The sequence below is a fragment of the Pseudopodoces humilis genome, chromosome 12 (assembly GCF_049639895.1).
Source record: "Pseudopodoces humilis isolate 2021_Gansu_Grassland_sample_001 chromosome 12, ASM4963989v1, whole genome shotgun sequence".
Classification (NCBI taxonomy): domain Eukaryota; kingdom Metazoa; phylum Chordata; class Aves; order Passeriformes; family Paridae; genus Pseudopodoces; species Pseudopodoces humilis.
The window spans coordinates 8,707,438-8,722,506 of NC_142211.1; the positions used below are offsets into that span (position 1 = coordinate 8,707,438).

The 15,069-nt window shown below is 65.1% G+C and overlaps 1 protein-coding gene across 1 annotated transcript in view; it reads right to left on the minus strand.

The window, feature by feature from the left end:
- The window catches only part of SKIC2 (SKI2 subunit of superkiller complex), a 50,090-nt gene extending 36,962 nt beyond the window's left edge, over positions 1–13,128 (minus strand). Inside the window, exons 1-18 of the mRNA XM_088061445.1 lie at positions 13,058–13,128; positions 12,785–12,906; positions 12,301–12,401; positions 11,534–11,660; positions 10,957–11,071; positions 10,442–10,525; positions 10,277–10,330; positions 9,455–9,632; positions 9,034–9,163; positions 8,025–8,170; positions 7,016–7,162; positions 6,104–6,188; positions 5,502–5,608; positions 4,780–4,998; positions 3,446–3,545; positions 1,959–2,171; positions 608–718; positions 407–518 (exon numbers count right to left, since the gene is read on the minus strand). Of these exons, the coding sequence (XP_087917571.1) occupies positions 407–518; positions 608–718; positions 1,959–2,171; positions 3,446–3,545; positions 4,780–4,998; positions 5,502–5,608; positions 6,104–6,188; positions 7,016–7,162; positions 8,025–8,170; positions 9,034–9,163; positions 9,455–9,632; positions 10,277–10,330; positions 10,442–10,525; positions 10,957–11,071; positions 11,534–11,660; positions 12,301–12,401; positions 12,785–12,906; positions 13,058–13,076 (2,170 nt within the window). The 5' untranslated portion in view covers positions 13,077–13,128. The remainder of the gene's footprint in view (positions 1–406; positions 519–607; positions 719–1,958; positions 2,172–3,445; positions 3,546–4,779; positions 4,999–5,501; positions 5,609–6,103; positions 6,189–7,015; positions 7,163–8,024; positions 8,171–9,033; positions 9,164–9,454; positions 9,633–10,276; positions 10,331–10,441; positions 10,526–10,956; positions 11,072–11,533; positions 11,661–12,300; positions 12,402–12,784; positions 12,907–13,057) is intronic.
- Positions 13,129–15,069: the final 1,941 nt, after the last annotated feature.

A 15,069-nucleotide genomic window follows, 5' to 3' on the forward strand; every position in this document is an offset into this window, starting at 1 on the left:
TCCCCTCACGACTGCACCTCTCCTCCCTCCATTTCTTCTCTTTCCTCCCATTTCTCCTCGCTCTTTCCTCCTCTATTTCTACATTTTCTCAACCACGTTTTCCCCCATTTCTCCTCTCTGCTTTCCCCCGTTTCCCCCTCACATTTCTGCTCTTTTTTCTCCCCTCACGTTTTCCCGCTCTTTTCCTCCCCTCACGATTCCCCTCACGACTGCACCTCTCCTCCCTCCCTTTCTCCTCTTTCCTCCCATTTCTCCTCACTCTTTCCTCCCATTTCTCCTCACTCTTTCCTCCTCTATTTCTACATTTTCTCAACCATGCTTTCCCCCATTTCCCCTCTCTGCTTTCCCCCCGTTTCCCCCTCACATTCCCACCCGCTCTCCCCCTGCCCCACAGCCAGCCCCTCACCGGGCAGGAGGTCACGGAAGCCGTTCCCGTCGTGTTTGCGGATGGAGTCGAAGACGACGGTCCTCGCCGGCATGTTCACCCCCATGGCGAAGGTCTCGGTGGCAAACAGCACCTGTGCCGGGCGCGGGGCAGCCGTGGGGCGATGCCGTGGGGCGGAATCCCCGTGCCCCACAGCCGGCCGTGCCGTTTTTCCCCGCTCACCTTCACCAGCCCCTGGCTGAAGAGCATCTCCACCACCTCCTTGAGCAGCGGCAGGACCCCGCCGTGGTGGACGCCGATCCCGCGCTGCAGCAGCTCCGACAGCTGCAGCACCTGCAGGGGGGAACGCGCTGGATCCCCTCCTCGAGGTACGAACCCTTCCCGCTTTACACCCGTCCCCTCACACCCCAAAATCGCCCTCCCTGTTCCCCCCACACCCCAAAATCGCCCTCCCTGTTCCCCCCACACCCCAAAATCGCCCTCCCCACATCCCAAAATCGCCCTCCCCGTCCCCCCACACCCCAGAATTGCCCTCCCCGTCCCCTCCACCTCAAAATCGCCCTCCCTGTCCCCTCACACCCCAAAATCTCCGTCCCCACACCCCAAAATCGCCCTCCCCATCTCCTCCACCTCAAAATCGCCCTCCCTGTTCCCTCCACAAACCCATAAATCTATCTCCGTCCCCCAACACCCCAAAATCGCCCTCCCCACACCCCAAAATCGCCCTCCCTGCTCCCTCACACCCCAAAATCGCCCTCCCTGTTCCCTCACACCCCAAAATCGCCCTCCCTGTTCCCCCCACACCCCAAAATCGCCCTCCCCACACCCCAAAATCGCCCTCCCCCTCCCCTCACCACCCACACCCCAAAATCGCCCTCCCCACACCCCAAAATCGCCCTCCCTGTTCCCCCCACACCCCAAAATCTCCGTCCCCACACCCCAAAATCGCCCTCCCACGCCCCCAAAATCGCCCTCCCTGTCCCCTCACACCCCAAAATCTCCGTCCCCACACCCCAAAATCGCCCTCCCCACACCCCAAAATCGCCCTCCCCGTCCCCTCACACCCCAAAATCGCCCTCGCCCCACACCCCAAAATCGCCCCTCCCCGTCCCCCCCACACCCCAGAATTGCCCTCCCCGTCCCCTCCACCTCAAAATTCGCCCTCCCTGTCCCCCCACACCCCAAAATCTCCGTCCCCACACCCCAAAATCGCCCTCCCCACACCCCAAAATCACCCTCCCTGTTCCCCCCACACCCCAAAATCTCCGTCCCCACACCCCAAAAACGCCCTCCCCCCACCCCCAAAACACCCTCCCTGTTCCCCCCACACCCCAAAATCGCCCTCCCCGTCCCCTCACACCCCAAAATCGCCCTCCCTGCTCCCTCACATCCCAAAATCACCCTCCCTGTTCCCCCCACACCCCAAAATCGCCCTCCCTGTTCCCTCACACCCCAAAATCTCCGTCCCCACTCCCCAAAATCGCCCTCCCCACACCCCAAAATTGCCCTCCCTGTCCCCTCACACCCCAAAATCTCCGTCCCCACACCCCAAAATCTCCGTCCCGGTCCCCACCTGGGGCAGGCGGCGGTCGGAGCCGCGCAGCCGGGCGAGGCAGCGCGTCAGGAACTGCCGCACTTGGGCGCGCTCGGCGCCGCTCAGCAGCTCCAGGGAGCCCAGAGCGGCCGCCTGCTCCTCGCAGCGGCCCCGCGAGAAGGTGAAGGTGACGGCCGGGAGCAGCTCCCGCTCGCGGAGCGTCTGCAGCAGCGACAGCCACACACCGCGCTCCTGCCGGGGGGAGAACGGTCAGGGGGACCCCCAAACTGCCCCATGGGACCCCCAAACTGCCCCCAAACTGCCCCATGGGACCCCAAACTGCCCCATGGGACCCCAAACTGCCCCATGGGACCCCCAAACTGCCCCTTGGGACCCCCAAACTGCCCCCAAACTGCCCCATGGGACCCCCAAACTGCCCCATGGGACCCCAAACTGCCCCATGGGACCCCCAAACAGCCCCATGGGACCCCCAAACTGCCCCATGGAGCGTCTGCAGCAGCGACAGCCACACACCGCGCTCCTGCCGGGGGGAGAACACGGTCAGTGGGACCCCCAAACTGCCCCATGGGACCCCCAAACTGCCCCCAAACTGCCCCATGGGACCCCCAAACTGCCCCATGGAGCGTCTGCAGCAGCGACAGCCACACGCCGCGCTCCTGCCGGGGGGAGAACGGTCAGTGGGACCCCCACCCTGCCCCCAAACTGCCCCATGGGACCCGCAAACTGCACCCAAACTGCCCCATGGGACCCCCAAACTGCCCCATGGGACCCCCAAACTGCCCCTTGGGCCCCCCAAACAGCCCCATGGGCCGCCCAACAGCCCCATGGGACCCCCAAACTGCCCCTTGGGACCCCCAAACTGCCCCTTGGGACCCCCAAACAGCCCCATGGGACCCCCAAACTGCCCCCAAACTGCCCCATGGGACCCCCAAACTGCCCCATGGAGCGTCTGCAGCAGCGACAGCCACACGCCGCGCTCCTGCCGGGGGGAGAACGGTCAGTGGGACCCCCAAACTGCCCCATGGGGCCCCCAACAGCCCCTTGGGACCCCCAAACTGCCCCTTGGGACCCCCAAACTGCCCCCAAACTGCCCCATGGGACCCCCAACAGCCCCTTGGGACCCCCAAACTGCCCCATGGAGCGTCTGCAGCAGCGACAGCCACACACCGCGCTCCTGCCGGGGGGAGAACGGTCAGGGGGACCCCCAAACTGCCCCATGGGACCCCCAAACTGCCCCATGGGACCCCCAACAGCCCCTTGGGACCCCCAAACTGCCCCATGGGACCCCCAGCTCCTGTCGGGGTGGAGAACACGGTCAGTGGGACCCCCGAGCAGCCCCCAGCCCCTCAGGACCCCCGAGCAGCCCCCAGCCCCCCGGGACCCCCCGGGACCCCCCCAGGACCCCCCGGTACCTGCCCAGGGTTGGGGGTCTGGGGTCAGCGGGACCCCCGAGCAGCCCCCAGCCCCCCGGGACCCCCTGGGACCCCCCCAGGACCCCCCGGTACCTGCCCGGGGTTGGGGGCGCCCATGGTGGGCTGCCGCGCCCCGAAGCTCTGCGCGTGTTTGCTGCTCTGCTCCTTCTTGGCCTCCACCGCCGCGTAGTACCTGGGGCAGGTGAGACAGGTGAGACAGGTGAGACAGGTGAGACAGGTGGGACAGGTGGGACAGGTGGGACAGGTGGGACAGGTGAGACAGGTGAGACAGGTGAGACAGGTGGGGCAGGGGAGACAGGTGGGGCAGGGGAGGGACAGGTGAGACAGGTGAGACAGGTGAGACAGGTGAGACAGGTGAGACAGGTGGGACAGGTGAGACAGGTGAGACAGGTGGGACAGGTGAGACAGGTGGGACAGGTGGGACAGGTGAGACAGGTGAGACAGGTGAGACAGGTGAGACAGGTGAGACAGGTGGGACAGGTGGGACAGGTGAGACAGGTGGGGCAGGTGGGACAGGTGGGACAGGTGAGACAGGTGAGACAGGTGGGGCAGGTGAGACAGGTGGGACAGGTGGGACAGGTGGGACAGGTGAGACAGGTGAGACAGGTGAGACAGGTGGGACAGGTGAGACAGGTGAGACAGGTGAGACAGGTGAGACAGGTGAGACAGGTGGGACAGGTGGGGCAGGTGGGACAGGTGAGACAGGTGAGACAGGTGGGGCAGGTGAGACAGGTGGGACAGGTGAGACAGGTGAGACAGGTGAGACAGGTGAGACAGGTGGGGCAGGTGGGACAGGTGGGACAGGTGGGACAGGTGAGACAGGTGGGACAGGTGAGACAGGTGAGACAGGTGGGACAGGTGGGACAGGTGAGACAGGTGGGACAGGTGGGACAGGTGGGACAGGTGAGACAGGTGGGACAGGTGGGACAGGTGAGACAGGTGAGACAGGTGGGACAGGTGGGACAGGTGGGACAGGTGGGGCAGGTGAGGGACAGATGAGACAGGTTTTGGGTCAGGTTTTGGGTCAGATTCAGACAGTTTTGGGTCAGATTCAGGCAGTTTTGGGTCAGATTTGGGTCAGATTTGGGTCAGGTTTTGGGTCAGGTTTTGGGTCAGATTCAGACAGTTTTGGGTCAGATTCAGGCAGTTTTGGGTCAGATTTGGGTCAGATTTGGGTCAGATTTGGGTCAGGTTTGGGGCAGGTTTTGGGTCAGATTCAGGCAGTTTTGGGTCAGGTTTTGGGTCAGATTTGGGTCAGGTTTTGGGTCAGGTTTTGGGTCAGATTCAGGCAGTTTTGGGTCAGATTCAGGCAGTTTTGGGTCAGATTTGGGTCAGGTTTTTGGGGTAGGTTTTGGGTCAGATTCAGGCAGTTTTGGGTCAGTTTCGGGTCAGTTTTGGGGTCTCACCCCTGGGTGCTGAAGGCCCCCCCCGGGCCCAGCAGCTGGAACAGCTGGTGCCGGTTCCGGGCGCTGTTCCCGGTGAACAGGAAATGCTCCAGCGGCACCGGGCGCCGCGGCGTGCTCAACACCCGGACACAGCGGCGCTTGGTGCGACTGACGGGGTGAGAGACACCGTGACAGAGCCCCCAGGGACCCCCAGAGCCCCCCAGGGACCCCCAAATCCTCCTGAGAACCCCCCAAACCCCCCGGGGACCCCCAAAACCTCCTGAGAACCCCCCAAACCCCCCGGGGACCCCCAAACCCCCCTGAGAATCCCCCAAAAACCCCTCAGAGATCCCTAAGACCCCCCAAGACCCCCTAAAGCCCCCCCAGGACCCCCCAAACCCTCCCCCAGGAACCCCCAAAGCCCCCCCAGGCCCCCCCAAACCCCCCCAGGACCCCCCAACCCTCCCCCAGGATCCCTCAAACTCCCCCAGGACCCCCCAAACCTCCAGAGACCCCCCAAAGCCCCCCCCAGGACTCCCCAAACCCCCCCAGGACCCCCCAAAGCCCCCCCAGGACCCCCCAAACCCCCCAAAGCCCCCCCAGGACTCCCCAAACCCCCCCAGGACCCCCCAAACCCCCCAGGAGACCCCCCAAAGCCCCCCCAGGACCCCCCAAAGCCCCCCAGGACTCCCCAAACCCCCCCAGGACCCCCCAACGCCCCCCAGAGCCCCCCCAGGCCGGACCCGACCCCCTGCGCGAACACGGGGGCGTTGGGGGCGGGGGCGCTGAGCAGCACCAGCTCCACGTGCTCGGGCAGCAGGATCAGCACCTCCTCCCACACCACACCTCTCTGGGGGGCACGGGGGGGTCAGGGGGGCCCCAAAACCCCCCCAGGAACCCCCAAAACCCCCCCAGAAACCCCCTGGGAACCCCCAAAACCCCCCAAAACCCCCTCAAAACCCCCCCAGGAACCCCCAGGGTTCCCCTAAACAACGCCAGGATTCCCCGGACCACCCCTAAACCACCCCAGGACCCCCCAGAGCTCCCCAAAACCCACCCAGGACCCCCCTAAACCCCCCCCAGGACCCCCTAAACCCCCCCAGGACTCCCCAAAAACCCCCTCAGAGCCCCTAAAACCACCCCAGGACCCCCCAAAACCACCCCAGAAACCCCCAGGGTTCCCCCAAACGACCCCAGCAGAGCTCCCCTAAACCCCCCCCAGGACCCCCCAAACCCCCCCCCAGGACCCCCTAAACCCCCCCCAGGACTCCCCAAACCCCCCCCAGGACCCCCTAAAACCCCCCCAGGACCCCCCAAAAGCCCCCCAGGACCCCCCCCGCCCCACCTCGTCGTCGTTGACGTAGTGAACCTCGTCGAAGATCACCCACTCCAGGTCCCGGATGGCGTCGGAGCCGCTGTACAGCATCGACCTGGGGGGGAGGGGCTGGGGCTGTGGGGGGTCCTGGGGGGGTCCTGACCCCCTCCCCAAGACCCCCCAGGACCCCCCCAGGCCCCCCAGGCCCCCCCCCAGGACCCCCAGGACCCCTCCCCACCACAGAATCTCGGTGGTCGTCACCAGACACGCGGCTTCAGGTTTGGGGTTGGGTTTGGGGGTGTCTTGACCCCCTCCCCAGCCCCCCAGGACCCCCCAGAACCCCCCCAGGACTCCCCAAGACCCCCCCGGACCCCCCAGGTCCTCCAAGACACCCCCAGGACCCCCCAAGACCCCCAGGACCCCTCCTCACCACAGGATCTCAGTGGTTGTCACCAGGCAAGCGGCCTCGAGTTTGGGGTTGGGTTTGGGGTTGGGTTTGGGGGCGTTCCGGGGGGGGTCCTGACCCCCTCCCCATCCCCCCAGGACCCCCCAGGACCCCCCAGGACCCCCCAGGACCCCTCAGGACCCCCAGGACCCCTCCCCACCTGAGGATCTCAGCGGCCTTCACCGGGCGGGGGGCCTCGGGACACAGAGCCGGGTTTGGGGTTGGGGGGCCCTGCCCCCCTCCCCATCCCCCCAGGACCCCCCAAAGCCCCCCCAGGACCCCCCAAAGCCCCCCCAGGACCCCCCAAAGCCCCCCCAGGACTCCTCCAGGACCCCTCCCCACCTGAGGATCTCGGTGGTCATCACCAGACACGCGGCCTCGGGTTTGGGGTTAGGTTTGGGGCTGAATTTGGGGGTGTCCGGGGGGTGTCCTGACCCCCTCCCCATCCCCCCAGGACCCCCCAGGACCCCCCAGGACCCCCCAGGACCCCTCCCCACCTGAGGATCTCGGTGGTCATCACCAGGCAGGCGGCCTCGGGGCGCAGCTGCACGTCCCCCGTCAGCAGCCCCACGTCCCCGAAGGTGGCGCGGAAATCCCGAAACTTCTGGTTGGACAAAGCCTTGATGGGAGAGGTGTAGATGGACCTGGGGGGGACACGGGGGGGTCACCCCAAAAACACAGGGGGACACTGGGGGGTCACCCTAAAAAACCTGGGGGAACCCCCCACACAGCCCTGGGCTGGTTTCAGGGAGCTCTTGGGTGGTTTTGGGGTCCCCCAGGGCAGTTTTGGGGTTCCCCGGTGCAGTTTTGGGGTCCCCCAGGGCAGTTTTGGGGTCCCCAGAGCAGTTTTGGGGTGCCCTGGTGCAGTTTTGGGGTCCCCAGGCTGGTTTCGGGGTGCCCTGGTGCAGTTTTGGGGTCCCCAGAGCAGTTTTGGGGTCCCCAGGCTGGTTTCGGGGTGCCGTGGTGCAGTTTTGGGGTCCCCAGAGCAGTTTTGGGGTGCCCTGGTGCAGTTTTGGGGTCCCCAGAGCAGTTTTGGGGTGCCCTGGTGCAGTTTTGGGGTCCCCAGAGCAGTTTTGGGGTGCCCTGGTGCAGTTTCGGGGTGCCCTGGTGCAGTTTTGGGGTCCCCCAGTGCAGTTTTGGGGTCCCCAGAGCAGTTTTAGAGACCCTGGGAGCACTCTTGGGATCCCCCAGAACAATTTTGGGTTCCCTGACGCAGTTTTGGGGTCTCACCGGGTCCCCCAGCCAGATTTTGGGGTCCCCGGGGCAGTTTTGGGGTCCCCCAGCCGGATTTTGGGGTCCCGGGGCAGTTTTGGGGTCCTTAGACCGATTTTGAGGTCCCCCAGATGGATTTTGGGGTCCCCAGGCCGATTTTGGGGTCCCTGGGGCAGTTTTGGGGTCCCCCCGATGGATTTGGGGTCCCCCAGCTGGATTTTGGGGTCCCCCCGATGGATTTTGGGGTCCCCCAGATGGATTTTGGGGTCCCCCAGGCCGATTTTGGGGTCTCACCGTGTCATGTGGCGCCGGGCCAGCCCGATGGCGTACTCGGCCACCGCGGTTTTGCCGGCCGAGGTGTGAGCGGCCACCAGCAGCGAGTGGCCGCGCTCCAGGCACAGCGCCGCGCGCTGCTGGAACGGGTCCGGCCTGAACGGCCACTGGGGAGGGGGAAATGGGGCTGGGGGTCACTCTGAGCGCCCCAAAAACCCCAAAACACCCCAAAAACCACCCCAGAAACCCCAAAAACCCCAAAAACCCCAAAAACCACCAGCAAAAACCACCCGCAAAAACCACCCGCAAAAACCACAGAAACCACCTGCAAAAATACCCCAAAAACCCCAAAAACCACCCCAGAACCCCAGAAACCACCCCAGAAACCCCAAAAACCCCAAAAACCACCCCAGAACCCCAGAAAGAAACCACCCCAGAAAACCCCAAAAACCCCAAAAACCACCCCAGAAACGCCAAAATCACCCCAAAAATCACCCCAGAAAACCCCAAAAAATCACCCCAGAAAACCCCCCCAAAAACCACTCCAAAAACCCAAAAACCACCCCAAAACTGCCCCTCAGAGCCCCAAAACCCACCTGAGAGAGCCCCCAAAATTCGCCCCAAAACCCCCCCAAAGGCTCCTCAATCCCCCCCCAAATCCCCCCAGGACCCCCCAAATCCCCCCCCAGGACCCCCCAAACCCCCCCCAGACCCCCCCAGACCCCACCCTGTGCGCGGGCTCCGGCAGCAGCTCCTCAAACCCCTCCCAAATCCCCCCCAAATCCCCCCCAAGTCCCCCCAGGACCCCCCCAGACTCCCCCAGGACCCCCCAAATCCCCCCCAGGACCCCCCAGGACCCCCGAATCCCCCCCAGACCCCCCCAGACCCCACCCTGTGCGCGGGCTCCGGCAGCAGCTCCTCAAACCCCTCCCAAATCCCCCCCAAATCCCCCCAGGACCAGGACCCCCCAAATCCCCCCAGGACCCCCCCAGGACCCCCCAAATCCCCCCCAGGACCCCCCAGACCCCACCCTGTGCGCGGGCTCCGGCAGCAGCTCCTCAAACCCCTCCACCGGGGTGGCGGCATCGGCGAGCTCGGCCCAAACCTCCTCGGGGGGCTCCCGGGGGGGCGGGGGGGGGGGGAGCCCCCCCCCCACCCGGCTGGGGGGGGGGTGGGGAGTGAGGGGAGGGGTCTCTGAACCCCCCCTAAGGGTGGGAATGTGGGGAGGGGTCTCTGAACCCCCCCTAAGGGTGGAAATGTGGGGAGGGGTCTCTGAACCCCCCCCGAAGCCCCCTCCCCATCCTGGGGGGGTGGGAAATGTGGGGAGGGGTCTCTGAACCCCCCCTAAGGGTGGGAATGTGGGGAGGGGTCTCTGAACCCCCCCAAAGAGTGGGAAATGTGGGGAGGGGTCTCTGAACCCCCCCTGAAGCCCCCTCCCCACACCCACCTGCCCCAGCAGCTCCTCCAGGCTGTCCGAGCGCCGCGGGGGGGGCGGGGGGGGCGCAGACCCCTCCCCAATTCCGGCCGGGGGGGGTTGGGGAGACCCCCGGGCTGGGCCGGGACCCCCCCCCAGCTCCAGGGGCTCGAGGGTCTCCAGGAGCCCCGACAGGGACAGAGACCCCCCCGAGGCTGCAAATGGGGAGGGGGCGTTTTTGGGGGGGGGCTGGGGGGGGTAAAACAACCCCGAGACCCCCAAATCTGCCCCCCCCAGAGGGGAAAAACCCCCCTCCCCAAAAGGGGCAAAAACCCCCCCAAAAACCCCCCAGACCCCAAAGACCCCTCCCCAAAACCCCCCCAAAAACCCCCCCAGACCCCAAAGACCCCTCCCCAAAACCCCCCAGACCCCAAAGCCCCCTCCCCAAAACTCCCCCAAAGCCCCCCCCAGACCCCAAAACCCCCCCAAAGCCCCCCCGGACCCCAAATCCGCCCCCAAAACCCCCCCAGACCCCAAAGCCCCCTCTCCAAAACCCCCCAAAACCCTCCCAGACCCCAAAGACCCCCCCCAAAAGACCCCCAAAAACCCCCCCAGACCCCAAAGCCCCCTCCCCAAATCCCCCCAGACCCAAAAATCCCCTCAAAAGCCCCCCCAAAATCCCCCCAAAACCCCCTCAAAGTCTCCCCAAAGCCCCCCCAGACCCCAAATCCGCCCCCAAATCCCCCCCAGACCCCAAAGCCCCCTCCCCCAAGCCCCCCCACACCCCAAATCCGCCCCCAAATCCCCCCCCAGACCCCAAAGCCCCCTTCCCCAAATCCCCCCCAGACCCCTCCCCTACCTTGGGGCTGGAACTGCACCCCCCGTTTCATCCCGGGGGGGGTCGTCAGCAGCTCTGGGGGGGGGGAGGGGAGCGGGTGAGACCCCCCCACCCAGCACCCCAAAAATGGGGAGGGGTCCCCGGAATTTGGGGAGGGGTCCCCGGAATTTGGGGAGGGGTCTGTACCTGTCTCGAAATCCACGTCCTGCTCCTCCCCCTCCCCGGGCCGGGGGGTCCGGAGCTGCTCCAGGGTGGGCTCGTCCTCCCCCCCTGGGGGGATTTGGGGGGGTTTGGGGGGGTCTGGGGGCTTTGGGGGGGATTTGGGGGGGTCTGGGGGGGATTTGGGAGGGTCTGGGGGGGATTTGGGGGGGATTTGGGGGGATTTGAGGGGAGTTTGGGGGGGGATTTGGGGGGATTTGGGGGGGATTTGGGGGGGATTTGGGGGGTCTGGGGGGATTTGAGGGGAGTTTGGGGGGGCCTGGGGGGGTCCCGGGGGTTTTTGGGGGGGGGGTCTGGGGGGGTCCAGGAGGGGATTTGGGGGCGTCTGGGGGGTCCCAGGGAGCTTTTGGGGGTCTCAGGAGGGTTTTGGGGGGTCTCAGGAGGGTTTTGGGGGTCCCAGGAGGTTTTTGGGGGTCTCAGGAGGGTTTTGGGGGTCCCAGGGGGGTCTCAGGGGGGTCTGAGGGGGTCCCGGGGGTCCGTACCTGGCCAGAAGGGCACACTGCAGCCCCCTCCCCTCAGCCCCTCGCGGGGGGGGCCGGGGGGCCGCAGCAGGGAGGGGGAGGAGGAGGCCGAGAGCCCCACGGAGGGGAGCAGCTCCTGGGGGGGAGGGGAGGGACCTGAGACCCCCGAGACCCCCCCCAAAAACCCCCTGAGACCCCCCTGGAGCCCCCCAGGGACCTCCACAGACCCCTGAGACCCCCGAGACCCCCTGAAACCCCCCAGACCCCTGAAACCCCCCCCAGACCCCCAGGAACCCCCCAAATTCCCCCCAAGAGCCCCTTGAGACCCCCAGGAACCCCCCAAATCCCCCCAGAGACCCCTGGGAGAGGAACCCCCAAATCCTCCCAGGACCCCCCAAATCCCCCCGAGACCCTCAGAAACCCCCTGAGACCCCTTGATACCCCCCCAGGGACCCCCCCCCTGAGACCACCCAGGGACCCCCCAAATCCTCCCAGGACCCCCCTGAGACCCCCCAGGACCCACGGGACCCCCCTGAGACCCCCAAATCCCCCCGGGACCCCCCTGAGACCCCCAAATCCCCCCGGGACCCCCGCCCACCTCGCTGAAGCCCAGCAGGGCGCCCGTCCGGGGGTCCCGCTCTGCCCGGAGCCCCCCGGCCACGGGGGTGGGGTCCAGGGCGAACAGAGCTCGTGGGTCTGGGGTCCTGAGCCAGCTCCTGGGGGCACTGGGGGGGGGCACGGGGGGGTCCTGAGACCCCTCCCCAAAATCCCCAGACCCCTGAGACCCCCCCAGAGCCCAGGGACACCCCCGGGGACCCCCCAAAAACCCCCAAAATCCCCCCAGGGACCCCCCAAACACCTCCAGGGACCCTCAATCCCCCCCAAGGACCCCCAAATCCCCCTCAGACCCCTCCAGGGAGCCCCCAAATCCCCCCCAAAAAACCCCCCCCCAGGGACCCCCAAATTCCCCCCAAATCCCCCCAGGGATCCCCTAAACCCCCCCAAATCCCCCCAGGGACCCCCAAATCCCCCCCAAACCCCCCCCAGGGACCCCCAAAATCCCCCCCAGGGACCCCCAAATCCCCCCAAACTCCCCCCAGGAATCCCCAAATCCCCCCCAGGGACCCCCAAATCCCCCCAAATCCCCCCCAGGGACACCCCAAAACCCCCCCGCGGGCCCCCAAATCCCCCCCAGACCCCCCCAGGGACCCCCAAACCCCTCCAGGGATCCCCAAATCCCCCCAAATCCCCCCCAGCCCCCAGGACCCCCAAACCCCCCCAGGGACCCCCAAATCCCCCGCAGGGCCCCCCAACCCCCCCCAGGGGCCCCCAACTCCCCCCCAGGGACCCCCAGACCCCCGGTACCGGCGCTGGCCGTGCAGGGGGAGCCCCTCGGGGGGCCCCAGGATCCGCAGCTCCAGCTCAGCCTCCAGCGGGGCCGAGAACGGGGGGAGCCCCCGGGGCAGCTGCGGGGAGACGGAGACTTGGGGGGGCTGGGGGGGGCTTGGGGGGTCCCTGGAGGGGTTTGGGGGGGAGTTTGGGGTGTTTTGGGTGAGGTTTGGGGGGTTTGGGGGGGAGTTTGGGGCGTTTTGGGTGAGGTTTGGGGGGGATTTGGGGGGGTTTGGGGGGTTTGGGGGGATTGGGGGGGATTTGGGGGGGTCCCTGGGGAGTTTGGGGGGATTTGGGGAGTTTTTTGGGGCGTTTTGGGTGAGGTTTGGGGGGGATTTGGGGGGGATTTGGGGGGTTTGTTTGGGGGGGATTTGGGGGGTCCCTGGCGGGTTTGGGGGGGAATTTGGGGGGCTTAGGGTATTTTTGGGTGAGTTTTGGGGGGGTTTGGGGGGTCACTCACCGTCGCTCGGGGCTCGGGGCCCTCGGCGGCTCCGGGGGCTCCGCTCAGGAGCTCGAAGCGTCCGGAGCAGCCGAGCTCCAGCAGCGCCAGCGGCAGCTCCCGCGGCCCGCGGGGGGGCACGGCTGCGGAGGGAGCACCGGGGAGATCACCGGAGAGCACCGGAGAGCACCGGGACCCCTCCCGCCCCACCGGAACAGCCCCGGAATGCCCCCAACCCCTCTCAAAACCCCCCCCGGCCCCTCCCGAAGCCCCCCCCGGCCCCTCCGGTCTCACCGATCCGCTCCAGCTCCATCCCCGCTCCTCTCCCGCCGCCGCCACCGGAAGTACCGGGAGCCCACCGGAAGTCCCCCTCAGCGCTTAGCCCCGCCCCTTTCCACCTCTAACCAATCACCGCGCGCCGCGCGCCGAACCGACCAATGACAGCGCGCCGCTCTCACCGCGCGGTGCACGCCGGGAGAGGCTCCGCCCACTTCCGCCTGGCTGCCGTTGCCACGGAAACCGCGTGAGGGGGGGACCCCCAAAAAAACCCCAAAAAACCCCAAAAAACCCCAAAAAACCCCAAACCCCCCCCAAAAAACCCCCAAAAAAACCCCCCCGGTGCCCCCGCCATGCTGACCCTGCCCCCCGCGCTCACCGAGGAGGAGGAGGCGCTGCAGAAGCGATTCGCCAAGCTGAGGAAGAAGGTGCGCGGGGCCCGGGGGGGCCTGAGGGGATTTGGGGGGATTTGGGGGGATTTTGGGGATTTTTGGGGATTTTGGGGGGATTTTGGGATTTTTGGGGATTTTTGGGGATTTTGGGGGGATTTTGGGGGGTCTTGAGGGTCTGGGGAGTTCCACGAGGGGGTTGGGGGGGTCTGAGGGGATTTTGGGGGACTTTGGATGTTTGTGGGGGGATGGTGGGGGGATCTGGAGGGATTTTGAGGGGATTTGTAAAAGATTTTGGGGGGAGAATTTCGGAAAAATCTTAGGAGGAATTTAGAAAGATTTTAAAAGGATTTTTGAAGGATTTTGGGTGCATTTTTGAAGGATTTTTGTGCAGATTTTTGACAGATTTGGGTGGATTTTTGAAGGATTTTTGGTGGATTTTTGGGTGGATTTTTGAAGGATTTTGGGTGGATTTTGGAGAATTTTGAGTGGATTTTTGTTGGATTTTTGGGTGGATTTTTGACAGATTTGGGTGGATTTTTGGAGGATTTTTGGTGGATTTTTGGTGGATTTTTGAAGGATTTTGGGGTGGATTTTTGACAGATTTGGGTGGATTTTTGGAGGATTTTTGGAGGATTTTGGGGTGGATTTTGGGTGGATTTTTGACAGATTTGGGTGGATTTTTGGAGGATTTTTGGAGGATTTTTGAAGGATTTTGGGTGGATTTTTGACAGATTTGGGTGGATTTTTGGAGGATTTTTGGTGGATTTTTGAAGGATTTTGGGTGGATTTTTGACAGATTTGGGTGGATTTTGGGCGCGTTTTTGAAGGATTTTTGGTGGATTTTTGGTGGATTTTTGAAGGATTTTGGGTGGATTTTTGACAGATTTGGGTGGATTTTTGAAGGATTTTTGAAGGATTTTGGGGTGGATTTTTGACAGATTTGGGTGGATTTTTGGACAGATTTGGGTGGATTTTTGGAGGATTTTTGGTGGATTTTTGACAGATTTTGGGTGGATTTTTGACAGATTTGGGGTGGATTTTAGACAGATTTCCGTGCATTTTTGAAGGATTTTTGCTGGATTTTTGCAGGATTTTAGCAGGATTTTGGGCGCGTTTTTGAAGGATTTCGGGCGGATTTTTAACGGATTTGAGGGGATTTTGGGGCATGTGAGGCCCGGGGGTCTCCCTGCGGGGGTCCCCAGCCCCCCCCGAGCCCCCCCGAGCCCCCCCGAGCCCCCCAATCCCCTCCCCCCCCCGGAGAAGGCGCTGCTGGCGCTGAAGAAGCAGCAGGGCTCGGCCCGGAGGGGGGCCCAGGGGGGGATCAAACGCTGTGAGGGGGCTTTTGGGGGGTCTGGGGGGGATTTGGGGGGTCTGGGAGCGGATTTGGGGGGCCTGGGAGCGGATTTGGGGGGTCTGGGGGGGATTTGGGGGGTCTGGGGGGGGGATTTGGGGGGTCTGGGGGGGATTTGGGGGGGTCTGGGGGCGGATTTGGGGGGTCTGGGAGCGGATTTGGGGGGTCTGGGGGGATTTGGGGGGTCTGGGGGGGGATTTTGGGGGGTCTGGGGGGGGGGTTTGGGGGGTCTGGGGGGGATTTGGGGGGTCTGGGGGGGGTTTGGGGGGTCTGGGAGCGGATTTGGG